Source organism: Lipophrys pholis, assembly GCF_963383615.2.
Source record: "Lipophrys pholis genome assembly, chromosome: 11".
NCBI lineage: Eukaryota > Metazoa > Chordata > Actinopteri > Blenniiformes > Blenniidae > Lipophrys > Lipophrys pholis.
In genome coordinates this window covers 13,112,672-13,138,393 of record NC_137631.1, presented here as the reverse complement: position 1 = coordinate 13,138,393, position 25,722 = coordinate 13,112,672, and the positions used below count along the sequence as shown (strand labels likewise).

At 40.5% G+C, this 25,722-nt stretch overlaps 1 protein-coding gene across 1 annotated transcript; it reads left to right on the top strand.

Moving 5' to 3' along the window:
* The first annotated feature begins 3,621 nt into the window (after positions 1 to 3,621).
* Positions 3,622 to 22,786, top strand: LOC308116899 (homeobox protein aristaless-like 4). Its single transcript, XM_080475407.1, has 4 exons — positions 3,622 to 4,296; positions 13,273 to 13,586; positions 19,124 to 19,252; positions 19,811 to 22,786. The coding sequence occupies exons 1-4, from the start codon at positions 3,846 to 3,848 to the stop codon at positions 20,129 to 20,131; spliced, it is 1,215 nt and encodes a 404-aa protein (XP_080331533.1). The 5' UTR covers positions 3,622 to 3,845; the 3' UTR covers positions 20,132 to 22,786.
* The last annotated feature ends 2,936 nt before the right edge of the window (positions 22,787 to 25,722 follow it).

Genomic DNA, 25,722 nt, shown 5'->3' with positions numbered 1-25,722 from the left:
CCGACAATAGAGCAGGGTAAAGCACAACAACTCATCAGTACAAGAATGAAACTCTTTTTGTGATATTTTCATTGCAATCTACCTATGAAGTTCAACAAACAAACTAAACATTTTTCACTTGTAAGAAACGGTCCCCCCAGTAGCCATTGTGTGTTATAGGTGGTTAAGACATAAATGACATTTGTTAAGATGTTAAAGCACTTGCAGTGAATTTCACCATAATTTCTGGAAAGTAAAGTTCTTCTGAAAGAAAAAAAAAATCAATGACCATTTTCTGAGTTAGACTAAGATGAAATCCCACACACCAGGTATACACATGTTGTGTGCAGAAAACGGAGAAAATCTGAATATGTTAAATAATTACAAAATAAATAACTGTATGGGAACTATTGTGATTAAAAACAATTTTAGAACTCAATTTATTAAGTGTGACAGAGAAAACCCCTAATGGTAAGGGCTATGGTGGATGCAGACTAGGTATAAAGACAAGCCAAATATTTCTCATTAAAAACATTTAGTACAAGATGGGTTGTGCTTTATATTCTTTTTGCTTATTGATCCCACAGACATTGCAATATGAAATAATATTACAGAGCCGCAAAAGCTGTGAGTGGAAGGACTCAGCCTCCACACTCCCTGTTTCTTACCATAATTACTTGTCACAATTAATATGCGACAAACACCTGAAAAGAACTTGATGTATCTTGATTATCTAGATTATTTTATTAATATTTTTGTTTTTCTTTTACTTAGAATGAGCAAAAATGAATTATATTTACAGTTTATTTTACTTATTTGTATATGTAACATTAAAACTCTTAGATGGACATAAAATAGAGGACAGTGTTGCTGCAATGTTTACTGCGGCTTAGAGGAGACGTGGCCTCTTAAAATAGACTTACAGAAAAAAGATTGACATAGGGAGATTTAGCCAGCAGCAGTCCTGAGATTCAGCTGGTTTATGAATTCATAACATTCCTTCAGACACTAAAAAGATCTGGGACTCACAGCAAAGACATTTAAGAAAAGCTCAAATGTCACAACTCTCTCAGCTGAGTTATTCTCTCACTGACATGTACCTGCTAAATGAACCAGTGAGTCATCCGCAAGACAAAATTAAAATGACAGTCATTGCTCCACAACTTCTCAGTGCTTCTTAAAGTGTTCCCATGCGGCACAACAACAGTATGGAAGTTTCATAGGCTACATATTTCCCATCACTCATGCATGACTTTCCCACATCCAAACTTAACATGGCAGAGACATGGTATGGTAACCTAAAGCAACTTCTCCAGCCCCAGACTGGCTCACCACGCCTCTCACCCTAATATCCAAAGGAGCTTTCAGGGACCCTGCTGCTGAGACACATGAAGCCTGGGCCAACATAAACCCCAGAGGCTCTGAGTGGCTGCAGTGCAGAGCCCTCGGCGGTGAATACCTGGACATGGTTCCCCCTGGAACCCAAACAGACAATTCACCATTTAGTTGAAACCTTTCAGAGAGAATATGGTGCACGGACGATGCATATCTGTGACAACTGAGCCTTTAGCCCGTGGCAGTGGAGTGGTTTATATTAAGGAAGCCTTGCATATACATTGTATTAAAGGAGCCATTTGGTTTCAGATTTCAATGGCAACATATCGGTCTGATTAAATTAATTTTGATTTGTTTCTAAGTTTTGCAGTGACATTTCGTGTTGAAAGAAACATAATTGGAGTTTTCGGTTTTAAAATATCATCTTTATTTCTTTCTTGCAAAAAAAAGGTTTATTTACTCACCCTGAATGTGCCTTGCAGACATCCTCAACACAATATTCAGCAAAAATATCTTTGCCTTCTCAAAAGGAGAAAATTTCCCATTATACCTTGATTTTTCCATAAAAATACTAAAATCCACCCCCCCCTTGTTTTTGTAAAATGATTGAGACTGACTGCAGCATCTGACATGTTTTCATCACGATAATAATATTTATACATGGCAGATTATAAAGTCCAGGAAGCTTTGTTTTTCTCATGCATCTGCAGGATGCAGGTTCCACTTGGTGTAAACTCACAAAAGACTCCAAATATGAAACCAGAGAAGGTTAATTTGTTTAATTTCACGGCATGAAAATAACTAAATAAATGACTGGACAAAAAGCTGGAGTCGGTGGCGTTACGCAGCCAACTAATTACGTTATGATGGAAAAAAAACTGTTTAACCGGAGACATTAAATACAAAATACAGTTGAAAGCCTCGTTACCAAATACCTGCAACTAAATCGAGTGAGACTAAAAGTCTGTCGGGCCCAGGCAAGTCGTTTTTGCGGCAAAATAACAGAATCTTTAATTCACAAAAGATGACACTTTTTAGATGCACAATGATCGTTGGTCCTGAAAAGGCCTATGAACGAGTCAAAGTCGAGAAAAGGGTGGAAACATTAGTGATATAAAGTTTCTGATCTCCATTGTTTATGAATTTCCTTTTTTCTTAATGACTAAATCCTCCCGAATGACTGGGTTTTGGTGGAATCAGCGAACACACATGTTGCATAAACAAAGCACGAGCTGCGTCTCGAGCCATATATAATGCGCCAATTATAGTTTACAAGAAATAAAGACAAAAATTTCAGCGCAACATAGAACATAAGAACAGCGCCGTGCGGAGATAATAATGAGATATGAGAAAAAAAAATGTACTGCCATTCTGTAACAACGAGAAAAACTATTGCAAAAATGGATAACAAAACATATATGACTAGCGCAAATCAGATTCAGTAATAATAATGAAATAAGAGACTTAAAATGAATAATAGAATAACTAGAAAATCTGTTGCGTAAAATGCATTTTTTTTCTCATTAGCTCTACAATCACCCCCACATCTGGATAATATGCTACAATTGAAGAATAGGAGTTGACTGCAGCCAGTCAAAAGGCCGATCATGTTTCCCTTTGACCGCTTAAATCTGCGTTTTATTGCCAAGATACAACGCAAACTGCCGGCGGCGCGTCATTTTTTTTTTTTTTTTTTTTGACCAAACTAATAGCGCACCAAACCAAGCGTTTGAACGGCCCTAATAGTTTGTAATTAATTCAATATTAGGAAGTACCCAATTTTCTCATGGCATGAATGAGGGCCGTTTCAGAGGATGAGACTCTAATTCTCACTCATGTACGCAAATGCAAACTCAAAACTCTGACATCAGGATATGGTAAAAGGTTCAAATGCTATTTAATACAATAGGCGACAGGCCCTTAAAACAAATAGCAAAAGAAAACATGTATGAAATAAGGTTAATATTAGGAGAGTTTATGCACTGTTTTTGCTCCTGATTCCTGCTCTAATCTTTATATTTAGGCAACAATATATTTTAAATCCTTTACAAGGATCACAAATTAGATTTTTTATTTTTTTGCTCATGAAACCGCGTGGCACATCTGGCAACAGAGGAGGAAGGCTTTAAAAGTTTGATGATAAAGAATTTCTCTTTTTTCTCTCTCTTTAAAGTCAGATGTTAGGCCAAGCACCAGCAGGAATCAAAGCAATTATATTCAACCTCTAATTGCATTAATGTCATGTGTTGTGTCTCCCGCGTGTTTACCAAAAAAGCTGTCCCCCCTCTGAGCTTGACCTCCCTCTCTACATCTCTGCAGGCTGCATATAGCGCTGCGGCTCGGTGCGGGCCCGCTTCAGACGCTGCGTGTGCGTGTGCCAGAGACACTGCAGGCTACTGAGCAAGGCATTTCTCTTTTACCCCGACAAACCTTCAGGGGGCTTTTAGCATTTGTTCAGTCTGCAGTCTCTGGAAAACATCTGATTCATTTTGTAACCAGTCCCAGATGCGGCTGCGTGAGAGTGTGTGTGCATGAGCGCAGGCAGCAGTTTTTGTCAGTGCATGAGAATTTGGGGAGAATATCTGGGAAGGGGAGGGAAAGAAGAAGCGTGTGGATTTTTTTATGATAACTTTTTAGGTATGAACGCAGATACGTGCGTCTCATACTGCGATATGACATCGATGGATTCATATTATAGCACATCCACTGCGCAGGGTAGAGATCACCAGGCGAACCCTTTCAGGACTTTCGCAACCACCGAGGCGAAGTACAGCCCCACGTTCATCCCGGGCAAAGGGCAGGCTTACGGAGAGAAGTCCCGGAGTCCTTTCCAGCCGGAGTGCCAGTCATTGGATGGCGCCGAGGAGGGCACCTTCAACAAATACCAGATCTTCATGCAGCGACCGACCTGCAAAACTCCGCCCGAAGGCAGCAAGCTGCACCCGGACAGCGGACACAACGGGACGCTCATCTCTTGCTACGGTGAGTGCGCGTAAAAGGCGCAACAGTTGATCCACATCGCGGCGCGAAGCATAGGGCAAGAGGGAGCGTTTGGAAGAAGTAAGACCCATTTACGAAGTTGGGTAAAGTATGTGTGAGCGAAGAAACACTTCAGGACAAACTCCACTGCACTATTTCCAGTTTTCTTTTATGTAACAGCGCAGCCCGATGAGAGAACCTAGAGATATGACGTCCGAAAATACAGTGTGACATTATTGTCATTTCTTTCAACAGACCACTTTACAAACTCTGATTATGAGTAATATATATATATAGAGTGAACGCCTCAGCGCTTATAACGATGTAATAAATGCATTACACTCATTTTATTTTCTACTTTAAGGTTGCAGCACAATATGATTTCAGTGTATTCAGGTATTTTTCAGCTTTTAAAATATTTGTTTGACCTCCTGTGTTTATTGGCCTCATGAATTTTAACTGCGTGACATTTTTTTTTCTATTTTCTGTCACAACATCATTAAAGTTGATTGATACATTGCTGGTAAATACCACAGCTTTTTCTGGCCTACAAATGTATCCTTGCGTTTACTCTAAATTCTCCTTAATAATGACCAACGCAGACGTGCCAGGTATTCAATCACCACAAGGAACCGCATCTCTTATAGGCATCATGTAGCAGATTTACGAATAAAGACAAATGTCAAACAAACTATCTCCAATAAATCCAGGATTTTATCTTATTTATTCTAATATTAATTAGTTTTTTGGCATTAGTTAGGTCTGCAAGCTTAAAAATGTTTCTGATCTGGGATGTTAAGAAGGGCAGGGTCTGGGTATTACTGGGATGGGAGCTTGGTCTGCAAGGCTTACCAGGAGAACCGTGACCAATTCATCGTTCAGGTGAATGGAGGGAATACGCAGGAAACGACAGAGAGGAGATTCAGGGGCCTGAACAGTGAAATGCATGAGCCGTCAGAGAGTCAGCTATGGTCAAAAAAACAGGAAACCAAATAGAAAATGTCTTAATGTGGTGTGACAACCTGAATCCCTTTTTTTGTTTTACACAATATTAGACTAATTGAATCATTTCATGTCTTGGAAATGTAACTTGAGGTCCAGTTGAAATAAAATGAATAATCACTTATTTTATTAGATGCTGTGGTTTATAATAAAATCAGATATACTTATCATCAAGCAGATAAACTCAATTTATTATACACTAATTGGTTTAAAGGCTAAAATAGGTGTTAAAAATAAAATCAGAGAAGATGATCGGCTCCATAAAAAAATCCTTTAGGTATAAAATTTTCCAAAGTGCTTTAGAAATTAGATATTTGATCAAGCTATGGACCACTTGACGCCCGCAGTCAAATGCCAGATGTTTATCATGCTGCTTGAGAAGAAAACATCTGTTGTGATCAGAGCTGAACTTTGATGCATGTTAATCAAGTTGTCAGAGATCTGGGTCAGAATAGCAGAAAACCAAACCGTGACACATTCATTGAGTGCAAAGTCACCCGTTATCCAGAGAAACAACTGGAGTGCCTCATTATTTGAATCTGTCACTTTTTATCCCTCCAACCTGTCCAGCACTCCTGCATTGAAGTGGATCGATTTGGCAAGTGCAATGACAGGATCATTTAAACACCGTCATTAAATACAACATGCCTCCCTCGAGGAGAGCTGTGCAATGTTATCGTTGAAAATGTTGCAGCCAGATGAAGGCATCTTGGCTCTGGGGAGGATACTTTGGGGTCTTGCCAAACCCTCAGGCGTCAACAGGGTTGTGTTGTTATGTGTGGTCCTCAATGGGAGATATATTGCTCAATGCTTTTGCTTTATCTCCATCATGATGACAAAAGTGTCCTCATACCCATGGGGAATTTTGTATGTGGCAACTTCTGCTACGAGTCTAATGCTGTTCACATAGCAACTCAACATTTTGTACGGGAGTAGTCACTCTAAGGGCGATACATGAAAAACACTGAATTTAACACACAGACGAGGGTGATAATTGTACCAGCATAAAAAAAGTAGTTTACATGCAAAAACTGCACTTAAAAAAAACATAGGATATAATATTAGTTTATACTTAAGAAAAAGCATTACCTGTGAATAAATATACATTATTGTACATTCACATATTGAAATAAGATAAAGCAATCAATATGCATATTATAAAAACATATTGTATGATATATGACAGTTAAATATTTTTAGCAGATGCTTGATATTCACACGTGCTTGACAAGATTACTTAAAGTTAGAGTTATTCCCTGTAATCCTGGCAATATATTGAAACAGTGCCAATACAAATACTATCTTAGACATTTTACAATTACTTCCCAATAAGATTGTTTTAATCAATTTATTTACAATATTATATTTGAAATATACATCAACATAAACAAGAACAATTATGGTTCAGGTTGTTTGGCTCATTTTTATAAATTTGTGTGATTCAGTGTGACTCTCCTATACCCGATTGGAGCAGTCTACCTGCACTCACAACGATGAATGAAATAAAACCCCCGGAGGTGATCGAGCGCTGAGGAATGCAGGTCAGCACTGCAGGAGAGGTCGGCATTAATGTGAGGCAGATGTGCATTACCAGCTCCTATAGTTATTATTCATACTCCCCAAACATCAGATCCCCAAAGCTACAGAGTCTCTAAGATGACAAAGTGGGGCTGGTTTACATAACCTTGCCTCAACAATACCTTGTACAAATAAGCAGAGAGTCAGAAATGGACATCCAGATTGGGTAATGATTTGAGAGGCTCAGGAGAAATTAGAGAGTTTCTGGGAATGCCGCACATGTGTGGGAATGACTGTTTACATGCATGTACTTAACTGAACTCAGTGCTGGATTTTAGTGAACATTCAGACTTTATGTTTGAATAGATTGATCGCTTTAAAAAGTTTCAAAACTATTTGCACGGTTCATTTATGAAATTAACTATAACTGCGGGGTAAAATAAACAAAAACCAAAAAACTAGAAATGCAACCGTATAGCAGTACTACTGCACTGAATGTGAATGACATCATATCCACCCGTTCCCAGAAACAACCAAACTGTATTCTATGTTTATGAAATACACCCCCCCCCCCACACAGACACACACACACACACACACACACACACACACACACACACACACACACACACACACACACACACACACACACACACACACACACACACACACACACACACACACACACACACACACACACACACACACACACACACACACCACCCCGACCCCCATTCTGAGCATCCTGTGATATGCAAAACATTTTCTCAGCATGCAAAAACCATAACCAAGCCCCTAAAAGTACTGGCAATGCTTAAAAAGCATCCTGTCAAAATACAGTCTTCTAAATACACATTAAAAGGCTTTGGGGAAGTGATGTCACAGGACGAGCATGCACTGAAGACCAACACATTGTGTTAATTTGGATAAAATGCAAGAGCCACACCTGCGATCATGCCAGTGTGTGTATGTGAACCAGAATAAATTAGAATATATAATGAGTAAATGTGTGAGAAGGTGAATTCCTGACTTGTTAGAGAATATGAGAAAATGTGTGACTCAGGAGCAATTTGCCCACTTTTAAAAGAAAAAAATACGTTTCTACAACTTTGAGAGTCGAGACCTTGTCTTGTCAGCTGTTGGGTTTCGGAATGTAAAGTTTTGGATTTGAATGAAATGTCTTTGATTATCACCAACACTTTCTGCACTCTCCCTATGTTCCCCGTGCGACGTTCGGCCTTTTACTTGCTGGCTTCAAGGTGACCCTCTCCCGGCCTACCTGACGTCTGCACATGCCAGGATATAAAAAACTGACACAGATATAGCTCGTTGGACATTTTGCTGTTGAAGCTGTAGCTGTTGCTCTACATATACATTTACTGGTTTTATGTATGTGTATAAGTACATCATAGCTATTAGTAGTATGTACACCTCAGCAGGTTATAAACTCTTCATCCCCTCTGAATTGCCTCTTTGGGGATATTCTGACATGATCCTTTACTTTTTTTTAAATCTTTTTTTAGCTATAATCAGTTTAAAAGCAGTACAACCGTCGCCACAGTATTTCTTAAAGCTTGTCTATGACTGAAAAAAAAGCAACATTGTGATCACCGAAGAATTCATATTGCATGAGGGTGATATTTGGCGGCTTCTGAAAAACAGGACGAGCTGTTCAAGAGTGTGCTACTTATCAACTTTAAATCCTTAGGATTTTAATCAAATGTAATTTCTGTGCATCTGCAGTATTGATACTATAAATTACAGTCATATTAATAAGCAAAGCAAAAAGGTTATTGCTTTGAATATGTTAGGTCCCTCTGCATTGATTGATGGCTGTTGAGTCCAAATGCTCTTCAGTTTTCTTTCCTTAAATAGAAAGCTTCTGATTTCCTCCACTATTCACAACTTGCCTCCCCTCAAAATCCCATTAACCAAAACTATTTCTGTGCTCTTTGATATTAGGGATTGACAACTACTGCCCAAGGTACAATAAAAGTTAGAAGGTCATGATCGTGTCAATTTCTCAGGAGATGAGGCTGAACAGAGAGATTTTTCTCTTTCCCAGGGAATCTGCATTCTTGCATGAGCCGCTGGCATAGATCTCTCCTCAGGAACATCTGGGCGCCTCCCTTCCACTGAGGCAACAACAGTCAACATCAGCTCTTAGACTGAAAAAAAGACAGGGAAAAAAAAAAAAAACAGCCCAAAGAAAAGGCTGTCCGCAAACCAACAATGGTTGAAAATAAATAAATACCGTAGTCACCTGTAAGAGAATATTCAACTTTTTATAGTTCATGGAGAGAAAGTGATAAGCTAAATGCCATTGTGGCATAATGCAGCCAAATTTGAGTGCTTTTGGGGGAGCATTTCAGAGCACTCTGTTTAAAAGCATTCCCTTCCCTATTTAGTGTTTAGTCATTAACCCTTCCCCAGGTTACTAATTTATAGTGTTTCTTTTATTTGGCTTCACTTGACCCTTCCTGTCCCATTCCATAAAAACTGAGAGGGTTCCCTGTTGCTTTACAAGCAGTTAAATTACACTTTGATGTTTTCTCTCTGTTTTCAACGGTGATTAAATTGCTGACCCTAGTAAATATCTGACCTTGGCTAACTGAAAAGGTCTGCAACTTGTCAAAGAGAAACTGGCAAATTGTGCGATCGGTCGGCACATATTCGGAGCATTCGCGTATACATTGTAAAATGCTGAAAGGGGAACAACGGTCAAAAAACACATTCCTGCCAATGCCCAGAAAATTCTGAGCAGTGGAATCTTGGCTCCCGAAAGAAAGCAGTGTGTGACGGCTGTGTTCTCCAGATCAGCGTGCGTACGAGACAGCTCAGCATGCGGGAGAACTGGAAGATGTTTGTGGCCACAGATTCAGTGCGGTTAGCGTGACAGAGAGAGGAGAGATGAGTTTGGACTAACAGACATGTTGATTAATGCAGATTCCAGAGCCAAATGTGGCGAGAAATGTTGAGTAAAACTGGGCACTCGGGTGGAAATTCTTTTTCTTATTAGCTGTTTTATGAAGATAGAATAGAAAAATTGCTACCATGCTCATGCGTGTGGGCCACAGCCAGGGGCTAGTTAGCACAAAGACTGGTAACATGATGAACAGAGTCACTGACATTATCAATGGAAAAGATTTATACACATAAACACACTGCTAAAGTTTGCTGTGTATTGTTAGATTAGGCCTTGAATAAAACATGTGGCCCATAATAGAGTTTAACTCAGCCTTCAGGATGACCTTGCAAAGTGTGATAATAACAGATGACATTAACTGCAATTTTTCAATAAAATTAACTGCTGCTCCTAATTTGTCTCCTGAGGACTCCACTGTTTTAGTAAGAGAAGAGGGGGAAAAAAAGGCAATGCTGAGACCCCAAAACAAACAGTAGATGGCAACTTGCTTGTAGCCAGATCAGAGATGCAGCAGTGAAAGCTCGTCAAATAGAAGGAGCTTCAAAGACATAAAATGAGGAAATCATGTGTTCTGAGAACCCATGTTAGTCTAAAGGGAAACACCATGGCAGTTAAGATTTCAGATTGATAGAAAGAAAAAAAAAAGAGTTAAAGTCATTCATAAAAGACTTTATGAAATGCTTTTGAGCTAAAATCAAGGGAAAATCTGGACTTGGGGTTTTGTGATTGGGGGATCGTGATATATTTTTACTGGTCCAACCGAATCAAAATTAATATTGGCTTCATGTGGCTAATGAAGTACATCGAGTTTGACTTGGTTTGAAACAACTTTAAGTCCAAAAATGGAATTGTGCACCATGTATAGTAAGTGTAAAAAAAAAAAAAGTTATGCGCTTTGTGTTTCTTTATATGTGTCTGTAGGTTTGTTTTGTCACATTTGGAGGCAGCCTTCCTTGTTGTTTCCATCTGTTTATGTTAGCTTTCACTGCATAGACGTATTGGTACTCGTCATTCGAACAACAAACTACAGTCAGAAAACAAATCAGGGTGTTTCCCAACATGGCTCATATATAGATGCCTTGTTGTCTAGATGTCAGTGATGAGATCAAGAAACTGAAACACTTCCACGAACCCTCTCCACATCCCCTCATCTGTGTGCCCAGCTTCAACCTAACAGGATATGTGCCTTGCTCAAGGGCATACTTGCATTTTCTCTCAGAAATGCAAATAGCAGGCAGGAACCTGGAGTTCACTTGCTGTACTGCTCCGACATTGCAGTCGTGCTCCTGCCTGGGGGCAGAGTGAAATTACTGCACAGTACTAGAGCATAAGAGGCCAGCGAAGGGACTGGTGATGTCAGAACATCTGCCTGTATGGAGACTATAAAAAGGTCTGACAGGTAGGCCACGGCGATATGAGGTCGTGAACTCCATCTGGCCACGCTGTGTTGTTCCATTAGTGTCTCGGTCAGGGCAGTCATGACCCAGAGAGCTGGGGAGGGCTGCTGCATCTTTGAGCCAATGACTATTGACATCTCATCGTGGGACATGCTCGCCAAAGGCGTAGTAATCCAAAAAAACAAACATGCATGTTGCAGACAGCCGCCGCCTAACTTCATCACTCTGAAACTATTCAGTCATACTGAAAAACTTGGCTGTGGGACATTAGAGTGCCACAAGGTATGACGTTCCTTTTCAGCCTTCCGAGAATGACAGAGGAGACCATTAGTTTTATTTCTCAGTGCAAAAACACCAAGTGACAAAGTCAAATGCTTGCACACAAGCAAATAACTATTAGATTAATCATCCGAAACTAGCAGACGCAGAGAAAAATGCTGAGGGACTTAAGTAATGCCAGTGTTGCTTAAGACACAAGTCTGTTTATATGGAGAAAAACCATTATGTGCTGGTTTCAGACCATTACAGTGAGGAGAGGGAGCTCTCCGTGCCCATTTGCAGGAAAGCCAAACAGAGGCTGACCGAGCACAGTGTTCTCAGTGGCCCACAACCAGAGCCCTTCAGCTTATTTATTCACACGGCTGTTTGTTTATTGAAGGAAAAGGGACAGCTTTCTTCATCTCCTAAAAGGAAACAAAAAAGCCAACGTGCACTGACAGAAACAGAGTAGGGTCTGTCACAAAATGGACGCTCTCAAAATTAAAGGTGACAAACACAATGTTGTTTACATGCGAGTCGGGTAAGGATGTGGGGGCGAGCCTACTCGCCCCCCGTCCACAAGGCTCACCATACATCGCTCGAGATGGAGCAGATTTTGCGCGGCTCGGGTTTCAGGTGGCGTGATTGAGAGATGTGAGGGAGCGGGCCTCGAAAGTTGTGTCACGGGTCACACCAATGCATAGTGACATTCCTTTCAAACAAACAAAAAAAAAAAAAAACGTCTCTGCTCTGTGACATTTAAACCACAGAGAAGGCCTTTGAACTTAAAAATAAAGCATCACAGAGATGATGTAAGTTCAAAGTAAATGTCGCATTTGTGGTGATGCTGTAATGTGATGATGAGCAGATACAATTGCTGGATTTAACGAGATGCATTGCGGTTTCATTCAGCCACATTTCAAAGAAAGTATTGCTCCGCCAAAAATTCCAATTAGACAGCAGTGACTATGATTATAGGTCTACTACTGACAACATATGGCACTTTTTATTCAACTTTTAAATGGTCAGGAAGTTGGTTGTAGTTGCTTGTTTGCAAATCATATTATTACAGTGATAATTTGAATTGTACTGCATGTAAAGCCACAGTTAATTAAAATGTTACGGTACTGGTTTTGTATTTTCATAAGCATGGCACAACCACAACATGATCTAAGTTTACTGAGATGCTTTTCATGATAAACAATTTAGTGTGAAAATCTCTTGTGCGTTCAATGAGGTTTCTAGGCAGTGCCACCAATTCAAATCACAGATTTAATGCGTACTTTATAAATATGGGGAACTAATGTTAAAGTTATGGTAAAATTGCCAATTCAGCATCAACTAAAATATCCCTGTAAGTTTTTTTATTCAAGGGTACATACTGAAACTCTGGATTCTGCATTTCCGTGTTCCTTTTCAATCACCTTACACAAGAAAACATTCTCAGTTTGTTTTCCAGGCTCAAAAAGTATAATGTGCCATATTTTGTGGTTGTTTTAAATCAGTATAGCCAAAATTAATGAGAAAAAAAGAACTCATTGACAGTGCTAAACAATATATTGCTGATGTATCTTTATCACAAATATACGTATTGCGGAAGACTGGCTTGTACTGCAATACTAAATGACAGAGAAAGACAGTCTGATAATTGTGATAAAAAATTTTAATGTGGCAATTCCCTGATTAAATTTTGTATTCAATTTACTAAGCTACACTTATTTCAAACCTTGTATCCACAGTCAGAACCATGAGAAATCAAGAAAAAACAACAAAGAAAACACAAAACCAAGTCAACAAATTGGCAAGTTCGTTCTAAACAAAACTGTGAAAACTAACATTTTGCATCACCTGCAATCTTTCTTTGTCTTGTCAAAACAGGAAAAGACAACAGCGGCCTGCCTGAGTCTGAGATGCCGCCGAGCGTAGACCCTCCAGGGATGGAAGGCAGTTACCTGAACCTGAAGGAAAGCGGTGTGAAGGGACAGAGCGAACGCCCGGGTTCAGATCTTTCAAGCCCTCTGGACAAAAGTGAGGCAGAGAGCAACAAAGGCAAGAAGAGACGCAATCGCACCACGTTCACCAGCTACCAGCTGGAGGAGCTAGAAAAGGTTTTCCAGAAGACGCACTACCCCGACGTGTATGCCCGCGAGCAGCTGGCACTGAGGACAGACCTGACGGAGGCTCGGGTACAGGTGAGGGGAAGATCTTGCGACACATGAAAAACTCTATCTCTATTTAGACGAGCCAATACGCACCCTGGTTTAGGTGATAAGATGAATCATTGTCACCTCAGACAACACTGACATCTTTAACAGCAGGATTTGTCTACACGTTACTTCAAATCAGTGTAACATCATAATGCTCTCTCGCTTTGTCAAGGTTCACGCAGCTTCAACATCATTGGAGGTAAAGATCCCCCATTCTAAAGCAATTTTCATCCAATCTCTTAGTTCTGGTTTGAGCTATCATTAATTTTAATTCTGGGTTTCATTTTGGATTACCAGTTGAGCTCTGCCTAACAGTATCTCATTGTTTCTTTAATGATCTTGAATAAATATTCTACTGCATTTAAGATTCTGAAACGATGACGCTCGTGGTTTCAACCCCCAAAGAGAACAGCTGTCCTGTGTGAATCGTGTCCCGAGTCCCATCCACTGAACAGTGTTATCATTTGAAAGTAACCCAGTTGTGTTTTGATGCACTTGCTGACAAGGCTGATGTTGCCGTTTCTTCTTGGGAGGACAATTTCCATGTGCTGTGTTGCATGAGCACAGTTGTTCATGTTTGGAGGCTAATGATCATCCAGGGAGCTGGAGAGAGCTGGGAGAGTTGAGACTGGCATGCTGACAAAGATTGTTCTAAAATGCAGACAGCGGGGCCTATTGTTCTCCATCTCTCTTTCTGCCTGCCAGTTTTAGATCAGAGTGGGATGGGTCGGACTGAGGGAATACTCTGCTCTTAGCACTTACATGGTGCAGACTCTGCTGGAGGGTCAGAGGCCAAGGGTTTCTGCACAGCACTACCATGTTCAAACTCCTTCGCTGCTACACTCTTGAGGTAGGGGGAGAAAACGCATGGAAAACCATCAAAGCTATTTGGCATGGATATAAAAAAACACTCTGAGATGCCAGCTTCAATTTCCATGCATAGTCCGAGACATAGTCAGGGGCAGAGAACCTGGTCTGGTCCTTGTGGTGGTACAGTAAAATAAGTGCATTCATGTTGCGTTCACACAGACCCATCTATTCCCCAGATGAATATAATTAACTTTTTTCATCTGACAGGCACACAGCAGACTCTGTTGAGTCACTGTGAGGTTTGACCCAAACTTCTAAAATCAGACCCTAAATATGCACGCAATCAAGACTAAACCCCACAATTTTAACTGAAGGTCCATCCAGACAAAGTCCAGGGATGTGCAATTGTTGAATACCACGGGGCACTCGAAGCCTGGCAAACGACAGAGAATCTTTTTCATCTCCCAAACAACAGCAGTTGAAATCCAAAGTACAGATGTTTTCTGCCAAAATACCGATGTCAAGGTCCAAAAGATTCATCCTCGGTTTGATGGTAAATGTCTTCATAAAGGCAGCCTGCAGTTTTCCATAATCATGTCTGTGAGTTCTGCTGCCTCTAGTTTATTTAGTACAATTAGCTCTCAACCTCAGACTTGAACTTCACCACACTGCCTACTTTTTGTAGAGAAGGAGGAGGAGGGTTGTGTGTGAGTGACTGCTGAGGCAGTCCATCAATTCCAATGGTCTTGGATGACAGAGATGAGGTGAGACGGCTGGACTTCAAAGTTGCTTTTGGAGTTGTGCAGCCTGCCCTCCCTCTCTCCCTCTCCCTCTCTCTCTCTCTCTTCGCCTGCTGGCTCTGGAGCATAAATAAAGCTTTTTAATGGCTCTGTAAGCTGCATTTTGCTGTCAGCGTCTTTAGCAATTACTGTATCACCGCCAAGCACTTTGAGCTCCAAGAGCTATGAGCCACCTTCTTCGCAGATGTCTGCTAAATAAAACAAACACAAGTGAGTGTTTACAGTTGGTACAACCATTCTTTTGGGCATCACACACACAGAATGAGCTACCATAGTTCATTATGATAAAATACTTTGGTAGGATTCATGCAAATTGGAAATCTGCTCGTGCAAAGACAACGTTGACCTCTCTTTCTAAAAAATGCAGTTGGGGAATAAGAGACTCGGAGCAACAAAGGACACATCTGACTTCATAATGTTCCCCGAATTATCTCCCTGCCAAACTATTTGGCTTGGGTCTCATTCTTACTGCCGTTCAAAGAAAAGCTACGGAGAGCGAACCCTCTGTGAAGCATTACACACGCAGGATCCAGAAACCAAGACAGGAGGGGGAATGTCTACCAAGACGTGTGTTGTCTGCTTGTAAATAAGAAAGAAAGTTCCAATAAGTGTTGAGAGAATCCAGGTCAAAGTGATTTTGTTGGAGAGAAGTTTTGAAATCTGTATTTAACACGGCATGTACACGCATGTGTGTTGTCTGTGCGTTTCCTGTGCGCGTATGTGGACGCCTGGTCCGCTGCTCTCGTCTGCACGCCTCCCAAAGGTCAGAGGGGTTAGCTGCGGAAAGCCGAGGGCTTAGGCGTCAGGAAATTAAACATGAAATGAAAACAAGCTCCAGTTTGAACATTCTCCCATCTCACTTTCCAATATCCCCACTTCCCCTCACCAACTTGAAAGGGAGGAGGGAGGAGTGAAATATGGAGAGAGGGGCTGGTGTTGGGGGTGGGGGAGATGAGAGGCAGAGGAAGATGAGGAGTCGGAGTACGCCCATGAGATTAGGATGATGAGGAGGAAAGTTATCTGAAGTTATCGCGATCCTTCACAATTAAGATGATAAACTTTAGATTTTAAGAAGAATATGCAGCTTCGGAGAACTTCTGATTTTGGCCTAAACCTCAGACTTCTACTGCCGTTATACGTTTACGGATGTAGTAATAATGAATGTTACTTAAATAGTACAGTGTCTATCCAACGGCTTCCTTTTTCAGGGGTCACCACAGCAAGTCACTGCAATGTGGACTGTACACTTGGCAGGTTTTTACATTGTTTCCTGCCTCAACAGGGATTTGAACCCCCACCACCACCTGATGCATGTTTTAAACCATTCAAAAGGAATATTGATCACTGTCAAATGAATTGAAGCTGAACCAGCCACATGAGGCAGTAATTCATAACAGCTTACATCTTTTTTTCTGCCCAAAGAAAAAGAAACCTAACTTAGTCGAATAAATAGGTGAAAACTTTCATCACAGGAGACACACAATGTTTCATCCATATGGCTAGAGGAATTTTTAAAACATTTGAAATTCTTCCAGAATGTTAGCACACGCGAAAATGACTTTGTGGGATTTTAAAAGGAATCCAGTATAAGCATCTTTTCTTTTTTCTTTTTTTTAAGGATTTGTGTCCTCAGTTTGAGGAACTTAAAGTTAATATATGAGAGGGACCAGCAGGAGCTTCTTTAACCTCCAACAAACAATAATAGTCCCACAACTCATTACAAACCAGAGCTGTAATGGCAAGCAAGACTCACATCTAACAGTGTCTTTTGTTTTGGAGACTATATTTAGAAATCTGCAATGTTATGAGTGTATGTAATCAAAGAGCCACTGAAATTAAGACACAGCATATCTTAAGCAATAATAGACTCCAAATCCTCAAGAGGGGTATAACATAGACTCATGGCCCTCCTAAAAACATATGATATAATTCAAAGGGCAACCACCCTTCACCTTGACATTGGGGTCAAGCAACAACCTCAGATATCAGCTTACTTCTTAGCAAGGCAGAGTCGTCCTTTAATCCTTCCAGCTGACCTGAGGAATGTTGGAGTCAGACGACATGTCTTTACGTCACCTTCTCACCAAAAATACAACAGCTATATGTACCGCATATGGTCTTCTCTTTCATGATGAAGCTGGTAGTTCAAGCATCTTGAATGATGACAAATTTGTGTGCGTTTTGAATTACTCATAGCTGATCCTATTTCATTTGATAAAAATCCACTCCTGATTCATCAGAAAAACCAGATGAAAATCAGGATGGAGGTAGTATAAACCGCAAACCCAATAATGTCACATCTTTGTACAACACAGCTCAGTTTTGTCACACAACCACAATGTGTTTATCTCGACTAAGAGGGAGGGTGAGAGTGAGAGACAAAAGGAGGGATTTGAAGAGGATGACTGAGGGGAAATTGCATGTCAGGGACTGTGAAACCCACAAGCTGATTGGGCTGGGAATCAAGCAACAATCCAAGTTCAAACCCCTGTGTCAAAAGTGGGAGCGCTTTCTTTCTCTCTTTGAAGAACTTTCTCTCTTGGGAGGATAAGATTCAAACAACCAACAAATAGACACAGATAAATAACTGTAGACTCCCAGTGTGCTCCTCTGCTTGTCTATTCTCTTACAGGGATGATGTGAGAAAATCCTCTGGAAAATACTAAAGCATATCAAGGAAGAGCAGGAAGCCAAAACTGAAGAATTAAATGGGAAAGCTCCGACTAAATTTCATGCAGTTGGACATGGCTTAGTAGTACATGTCAATGTAAATATGCTGGATTTAGCACTAATGCCTTTTGCTAAATCCAGCATATTTACCTTGTGAAGGGATGGCTTGTTCATTAATATGCACTGTCCCATCCAAATAAAGAAATACATTAAAATGTATTCACTAATTACTGTAATATTGTGGTGGACTGGAAACCTGTCCAGGTGGCTTTTTTCTCAGTTTCAACCGGTAGCTTATAGATCCTGAGAGTATGAACAAGAATTCTCAATACTTTCATTATAATGATCAGACAGATGGAAAAAAAAAAATAGGTCTTTCATTTAAAAAAAAAAAAAAAAAAGCCTTGTTGAGTTCTCGCTGGCTGCAACCATTTTAACTCAGTGCCCACTTTCTTTCATATTCCTTTTCTACTCTTCAGTCTTGTTTTTCCCTATTGCCTGCCATAGTTGAGGAGGAGTGGGCTAAGTAGCCTGCACTTGGTCTGTCAGCAGGTTACTGCAAACACACCCATTCTCTTCAGCAGTATGTCTCTCAATCTCAGGAAGAGAACGCACCCAGAAAAACCTACTTTCACGTGCCACAATCAATACTTAATAAACGGAAAGACGCAGGCAAGCATATCTAAACTTGGTCAAACGTTCTGCATTCATTTCATGGATTATACAGAGGGATTCCCCATTGTATCCCACTGTGCTGACATGTGGGAGAGAGCACACCTTTCTCAGAGTGATTTATGAAAGGTTACAGGCCCAGATGTGGATCTGTCGACGCTGGCAGCCTGAAAGGAGGCAGACGTCTGTGTATCAAAGGGAGGAGCTGAAACATGTAGCACCAGGGGAGACTCACCATTTTCACATCAATAGCTCAGTGTGGACGGCACTTTAAAGGCACGTCAACTCTTAAAACTGGGGCATTTACTTTCATGTGCACCAGAATTTATTTGCTCCTGTATCTACAGTTTATGTGGTACCGCTTCTTACCCTGTCTTGCTAAGCAGAAGGATGGATCCATTTTCTGCCTGGGGGTGGGTGGGTGGTGGGTGTGGGGGTTGGGGGGGGGTGGAGGGTTGCACACAATGTGAGAGTTTTGATCGCCGCGTTTGAAAACGATATTCACGTTTCGTTTGAGAGTGGCTGGTCTGCATTATGAAGCACTCTCCTGATGGACTGCTTTCTTTGCAGGTGTGGTTCCAGAACCGCCGAGCCAAGTGGAGGAAGAGAGAGCGATTTGGCCAGATGCAGCAGGTCCGCACGCACTTCTCGACTGCTTACGAGCTGCCTTTACTCACTCGGCCTGAGAACTATGCACAGGTAAAAAAAAAAGAAAAGAATGAAAAAATGCACAGGGCCAGCCTACTCACTGAACACTATGGGTAACCATGCTCTGAATCATAAAGTCTTTGCAGTGCAGTCAAAAAACGAGGTTTAGAAATCAACATTAGCAGAAATGTGTGGAGAACACAACCTTCTCATATCACCTCTAAAGTTGAAAGCGCTCACTGAGAAGCAAACTGCTCATGCCTGGCCACTTGATGGCAAACTTTCCCTTACTCAGCTCTGTTTATTCATTCAACTCTTCTGGAGCGAAAACAATTGGCTCTTTGATAGATAAAGTCATCATAATCTAAATTTATCTTTGACCGTGCCTACCTGCCATTTGGTGGTGAGAAAATAGTGTAGACTTGGTCTTTAAGGGCAGAGCTTTTCCTCTAAAACCACATAACAATATGATTGGTAAAGTTCAATATTAGAGAAGTGCCAATGACCCTTTGCGGTAACAATACAGCATAGAGAGTTGATCCTTGCCATTCAGGTCTGTTAAGGCAACAGTAGTTGTGTAGAGTCAAAACATCTGCCCTTTTTCTCCAGATCCAGAACCCTTCATGGATCGGGAGCAGCAGTGGAGCATCTCCGGTGCCTGGTTGCGTCGTGCCTTGTGACTCTGTTCCCTCGTGCATGCCCCCTCACCCTCATGGTCCTGGAGGCGTCTCCGACTTCCTGGGCGTGCCTAGTCCAGGAAGTAGCCACATGGGACAGACGCATATGGGCAGCCTGTTTGGGGGTGCCGGGATGGGCGGGGGAATCAACGGCTATGATCTCAATGTTGATCCAGACCGCAAGTCATCCAGCATAGCTGCACTGCGTATGAAGGCCAAAGAACACAGTGCAGCCATCTCCTGGGCTACATGATGTCCCAACCCAGTCTCACCCACCTCCATATGGCCTCTTCTCTGGAGCAGCCATCAGCAAGCACTACAGGGGAGGAGTTTCTTTTTTTTTTTTCCTGACAGCACTAATGATAACACAGGTCAAATGAACAGGGAGAGACGGCAGAGATAACAGAGGCCATTACAGCGGCCAACACAACCAAGATAACAGTGACTTTGACAATCAGCAGGAGCTGAAAATGAGAACTCCAGAGGTGTGACTTGGATGCTGTTTTTATCCTTGATCTCTCAGGTTTCATAGAAATATGGGTTTCACACCCCAACGAACTGGGTGATATTCATATGCAAAATAAAGCAAAAAAACCAAAACAGTATAGCAATAGTGGTTTACAAAGTATCCTCACCAAATGTATAAAGTGCCAAATCCAGCTTCATGATCTTAATTCTAAATAAACGGAGCTTGATTCCTTCATTACACAACCCATCCTGCCATAAGCTGTTTGTTCTATTTTTTTTAAGACTGACACTTTACACTCATCTCTTAGACTGTACAAAACATGTTTGAGTACATTTTTGATGAAGTGAATTTCCATTTAGCAGGCTACATGTTTTTTTTTTTTCCCCCTCTTTAACTTTAGATCACATCAGGCAAAGTTAAATCACAAAATGAGTACATAAAATCCCCGCCTGTCTTGGGTAGTTCATGTCTCTGTGAAGGAGGACAGACATTTAAAACAATAAATCAACAATGTCTAATTGAGCGAGAGCAGATATGGCTTGCCAATTTAGTCTGGGTGGAGGGCAGGGATTGGATTGGCAATCATTTCAAACCAACTTGTCATTTCCTCTCCCAGGGCAGCCTCCGCAGGTTCCCCCACGAGGCCGAGGCCTCAGGTTACAGGAAACAGTGTCGCCAATGGCAGACGAGGCACTGCAATGCACAGCAGCAGCCTTCAACACCAACTTATCACGCCAGCTTCAATCAGCAACCGACAGGGATAGACGCACTTAATTAGCATCAAAGTGAGCCGCGCAGCCCTGTGAACACCACAGTGCATTGAAATGTTCACAGTGAGAACACACTGCACACATGCCGAAGTAATCACTTCACCGCTACGCAAGGCTTCGGGAGACACGATTCTTGGTTTCATAGCTTTCTTAAAGAACCCGTCACATGCCAGAGACTGCAGGCCAAACCAGTGCCCCTCCACCCCCCACCCCCGCCCCCAAGGAGCTTTTTCTAATGTTTGTGTAATGTGATGACATTAGACCTGGACTAAAGGAATGTGGTGAACATGTCCAGTGATTGCAGGGGTATCTGTGTGTGAAGGCTACCCTGATGGAATATGCTCGTCACCAGAGCTGGGCTCAAGGCTCCGTTCCAAAGAAAAGGCTTCATTCCTCTTTTGGTTGATCCCTTTCTGATGGATGCTGGACCACGTATCAGCTTTCTTGCCTCTGTATGGATGAGGGCAAGAAAAGCGCAGTATGACATTTACAAATGTCTTATTCAAGTTATTGTGACGTAAGACCAAAAAAACCCTTAAGTTAAGCTGTGTAGTGGGTAATTTTGCTTGAGAAATATACCAAAAACTACTTTTGACTATAATTGTGGATTTATTGTTGGAGATCTGTTTGAGAATTCTGCATTGTTAAAATGATCTATTATTTAAGCTGCAGCACAAAAAATTCTTAAAGTTTTTGGTGTAAAGGCCAAGACCATTTAAATAACTAATTTAATTAACATTCAAAGCGTCTTCATTGGGAACATTTCATGTTTTAATAAAGGCAGGTTCCATTAACTATTTACTTTCACGTTCGTGCATTTCATACAGATATATCCTTCACGTAGGGTTTATTGAACATATTTAACCCAAACTTAGTATTGGAAAAAAGACCAAGGCCTTTGATTTCACTAATTTGCAAAAGCATAACCTTTAAAAATGTTGAGACAAAACAGAATGTGACCAGAATGAAATCTTAACGTGTGGCTGGATTCCTACTTTGAGTTGACTGTGTGTCTGTGGTCCTCCTTCAGTGCTCCACTGCTCTGCAGCTCCGTCCATGTTGATACTACTGAAATAAAGCAATTGAGATTCATTGTTAAATTTTCATGTTGTGTGAATGTGAACAATATAAGGCATATTGTTCTCTCTTGCTTGTACATTTGTTTTGCTAATTTGTCAAATAAAGGACCTCCAGAGTTGAACAAATGAAGTATTACAGTAATATTGCCAAGAAACATAAAATTATGTTCTGTGTATTATTCTCTAAAGTAACTCTGGACTTCTAAATTTGTTTTCTAATTTTTTATGGCTTCAAGCAACTTTTTCTTTGTATATTAATCAAACATTTTTTTCTCCTGATTGTGCCAATTCAATAAGTTATTGCACTTAAGGTGTTGAGGAAGTGTTTTATTTTTTATTTTATTTTTTTGTTTCTATTATTTGTGACTCTACGAGGACTTCAGTCTCTTTCGGAGGAGAGAAGACAGAGGCGTTTGTGTCCCAGCAGTCAAAAACTGTCCCTGAAGCTTGTTGATATTTACCACCATTAACAGCATCACTCAAGGTCGCTCAGGGTGCCGGACATTTGTTTGTACAGAGAAACTTTTCTGTTGCGGTTTTTCTTGATGATGGTTTTGAAGTGAATTTGAAATAAATTGATCTCCAATGGCTGAATGGGTACGGACAGTTCTTTTGTCAGTGAGACCAGCAAAACTATTTCATCAATCATTTCAGAACTTAAGCTGACTTCTAATGTTAGAAGTTAACTAATAAACATAATAGTGCTTATATTTTTTTATGATCAATGGTACTAAAAATGGAATGATTTTGTAATAACTGCACTGTGAATCATGATCAACAGTTAATCCAACCATATGCTGATTTCGAGGTGTTTTCATTGTTTCGGAGAGAAAGTAATGGAGGTTCAATCCCCTTTCTGTTGAACTCAAACCATTTCAGGGACCCATAACTACAGCTTTGCTACGGTCTTAGCTGTGTGTGTGTGTGTGTGTGTGTGTGAAGGTAATTGTTCTTTGAACATCTGCAGGCGGCTGCGGCTCAGTGGTCATTTCCCAATCGTAAGGTTGCAGGTTTGATTCCAAATATCCCTGGATCCACATGTGGAAGTGTCCTTGATCTGACTGATCCCATTGGATGGAAAGAGTGCATTGCATGGCAGCCACAGCCATTGGATTTAAGAATTTCCCTTTGGGATTAATAAAGTATTTTTATTCATAGTCAGAGTTTGGGCAAGAGAGTAACTTCACTCCGTCACATGCGTATTGTTATTGGCTTAATGTTATGACTGACAGAAAGCTAGAAAAGCAGCACAAGCCATCCTAGATAATATTTTTGTGAAACAAACTATACTTCAAAATCAGACAATGAATAATGGAAGACAGAGATTATGCAGGTTTTTAGATGTCCGTGTCAATGTGGATTAGAAGCAGACATGAGTCAGTATGCAATGGACACCACTGAATTTGTTTACGGACTTTAAAAAAAATCATATTGACACATTGCTTCCAAAATAACACTGTACACAGAAAGTGCTTTCAGACACTGTCTGGGAAAGTTACTGTTTCTGGTCAACAAACAGTCTGGCACCCAAGCCAATGTAAAAACCAAAGTGTTTAATTTTTACAGATTGGAACAAAGAATATACACTGTGTTGATCAGGGAGCTTCAAGAGTTCCTGGTAGCCTGGATTTGTAGAAGGTTAGTCTCTTACGGCAAAGCCAAGCATAAATTGATAGTTATTAGTTTTATTCAAATTAGTGCAAGCAGGTGGTAAAACAGTTTATTCCACCCTGTTCTGACAGGTTAAAAAGCTACTTTTGTGATATTTTCCTGGTAGAATTGCTTTACTTGGACTTGATTTTGCACCATTTTGCAAAAGCAGGACAGATGATGTCATAGGTGAGCTAAATTAGGGATAATCCTATGTTAGTTGAAACTTATTCGGGACAATACAGTCAAATGTTTGTTTGAAGAAGTTTTATACACATGTGGAAAGCCAAATTTCGTCTTGTTATTGTGGGTACAAGACCAGATGGTCGTAAGCTACAGCCCACGTGTTGGTCCTTATTAGTTGTGAACCAGTATAGAGCAGTTTTGTTATTATTGTCTTTCACATGGACGAGAGCAGATGTTAAGAGGCAGTAAAATGATTGTACTCTATTTCTAAGTCCTTTCAGCACTAACACTGTCATATTTTTCATTATTTGAATATATTTTGGTGCTTTTCATGCACGTGCTTCATCAACCTTTTAGCATATGCCTATTTTTGTATCACATTGTATAATAGTGCATATTATTCCACATATTCAATTACTAAATGTGAAAAAATCTTATCAAAAGCAGTTCATAAGAAGTTAATTGAAGTGTTGACTCACAATTAACGTGTATGAGCATGCAGAGTTGAAAGTGGTTGACATGTGATCCCATTCTTGTCCTCGCATCAGCAGCTTCCAGATGGGATGCTCTGCCAAGACCATTAGGTCCAAAAGTTAAGGCTAATAGTTTGAATGGCCCCTAAATACGTTCAGGTGTTCTTACACTAACAGTCTCGCTTCAGTCGAGACAAGAGAAAGCTGAGATGTAATAAATTAAACAACGACCTTTCACACAGATGTCCATTGTTTTTGCAATACAATCGCCACCATGCTACAAAACAGTCCCTGGAAAAACATTTTTATAAGCACTTCAAAATGTCTTTCCTGCACAACAAAAATCTATGTCTGCAATCAATCCACCGTTCATTTTGAACAACTTCCACAGAAGGAATAAGCACTTTGGGAAACTTTCATGTAAAGACAAAGGGAAAGCGTAGCCAGAAAAAAAAGAAAGAAAGAAGAAAGCCTGCATCCTTTCACATTATGCCATCACATGTGGTCTTTTTGCCCTGCAAAAAATGTTGGTGCTCGCCCATCTCTCTTTGCTCCTAGCAACATTTGCTGACTTTTCCACAGTTGCATAAGAGTTTAACTGGAGCACTTTGATTGCATGAGAATAGCGAAACTCAACAAAAGCCTGCTGTCGCCTACTAAAGACATCAGATCTAGTGGAAGTACTTGAGATCATTAAAAGGGCTGCAATGGATGGAAGAAGAGGTGCTGCCTCACAGCAGTATAAATACTTGTACAGGCTTTTCGTAATAAAAAATAAAGAGGCCTTACAATTACACTGTTTAAAGAGCAAAGCACAGTTTAAAGAGTTCTCATGGTGTACTGGAAAGCTGGACGACACAAGCAATAGTGTCTGTTTTTTAATAAATCATGTTAAAAGTAGAAGAGGCTTTTTGTATTTATTCGGATTTTGTACCAAAAAAAACAAAAAAAAACCGTGCAGACTTTTCAGATACGATTCAGTGCGATACAATATAAGCTAAATTCCTTATGCCTCATTTGAAAGAAATGACAAAAGAAAGTCGGTGGACAATGATATTCATTTCATCTTTGCACACATTCTTTAAGATGAAAGTAATCTTAGTATAATGCAGGCAACATACAATTATAAAACAAACTGAAGTGAAAAATTAGAAGGCCTGCAACAAGTATAACAGGTGCAGGCCTATAGACTTACCAACCTAACAAGTAAAAGCTTC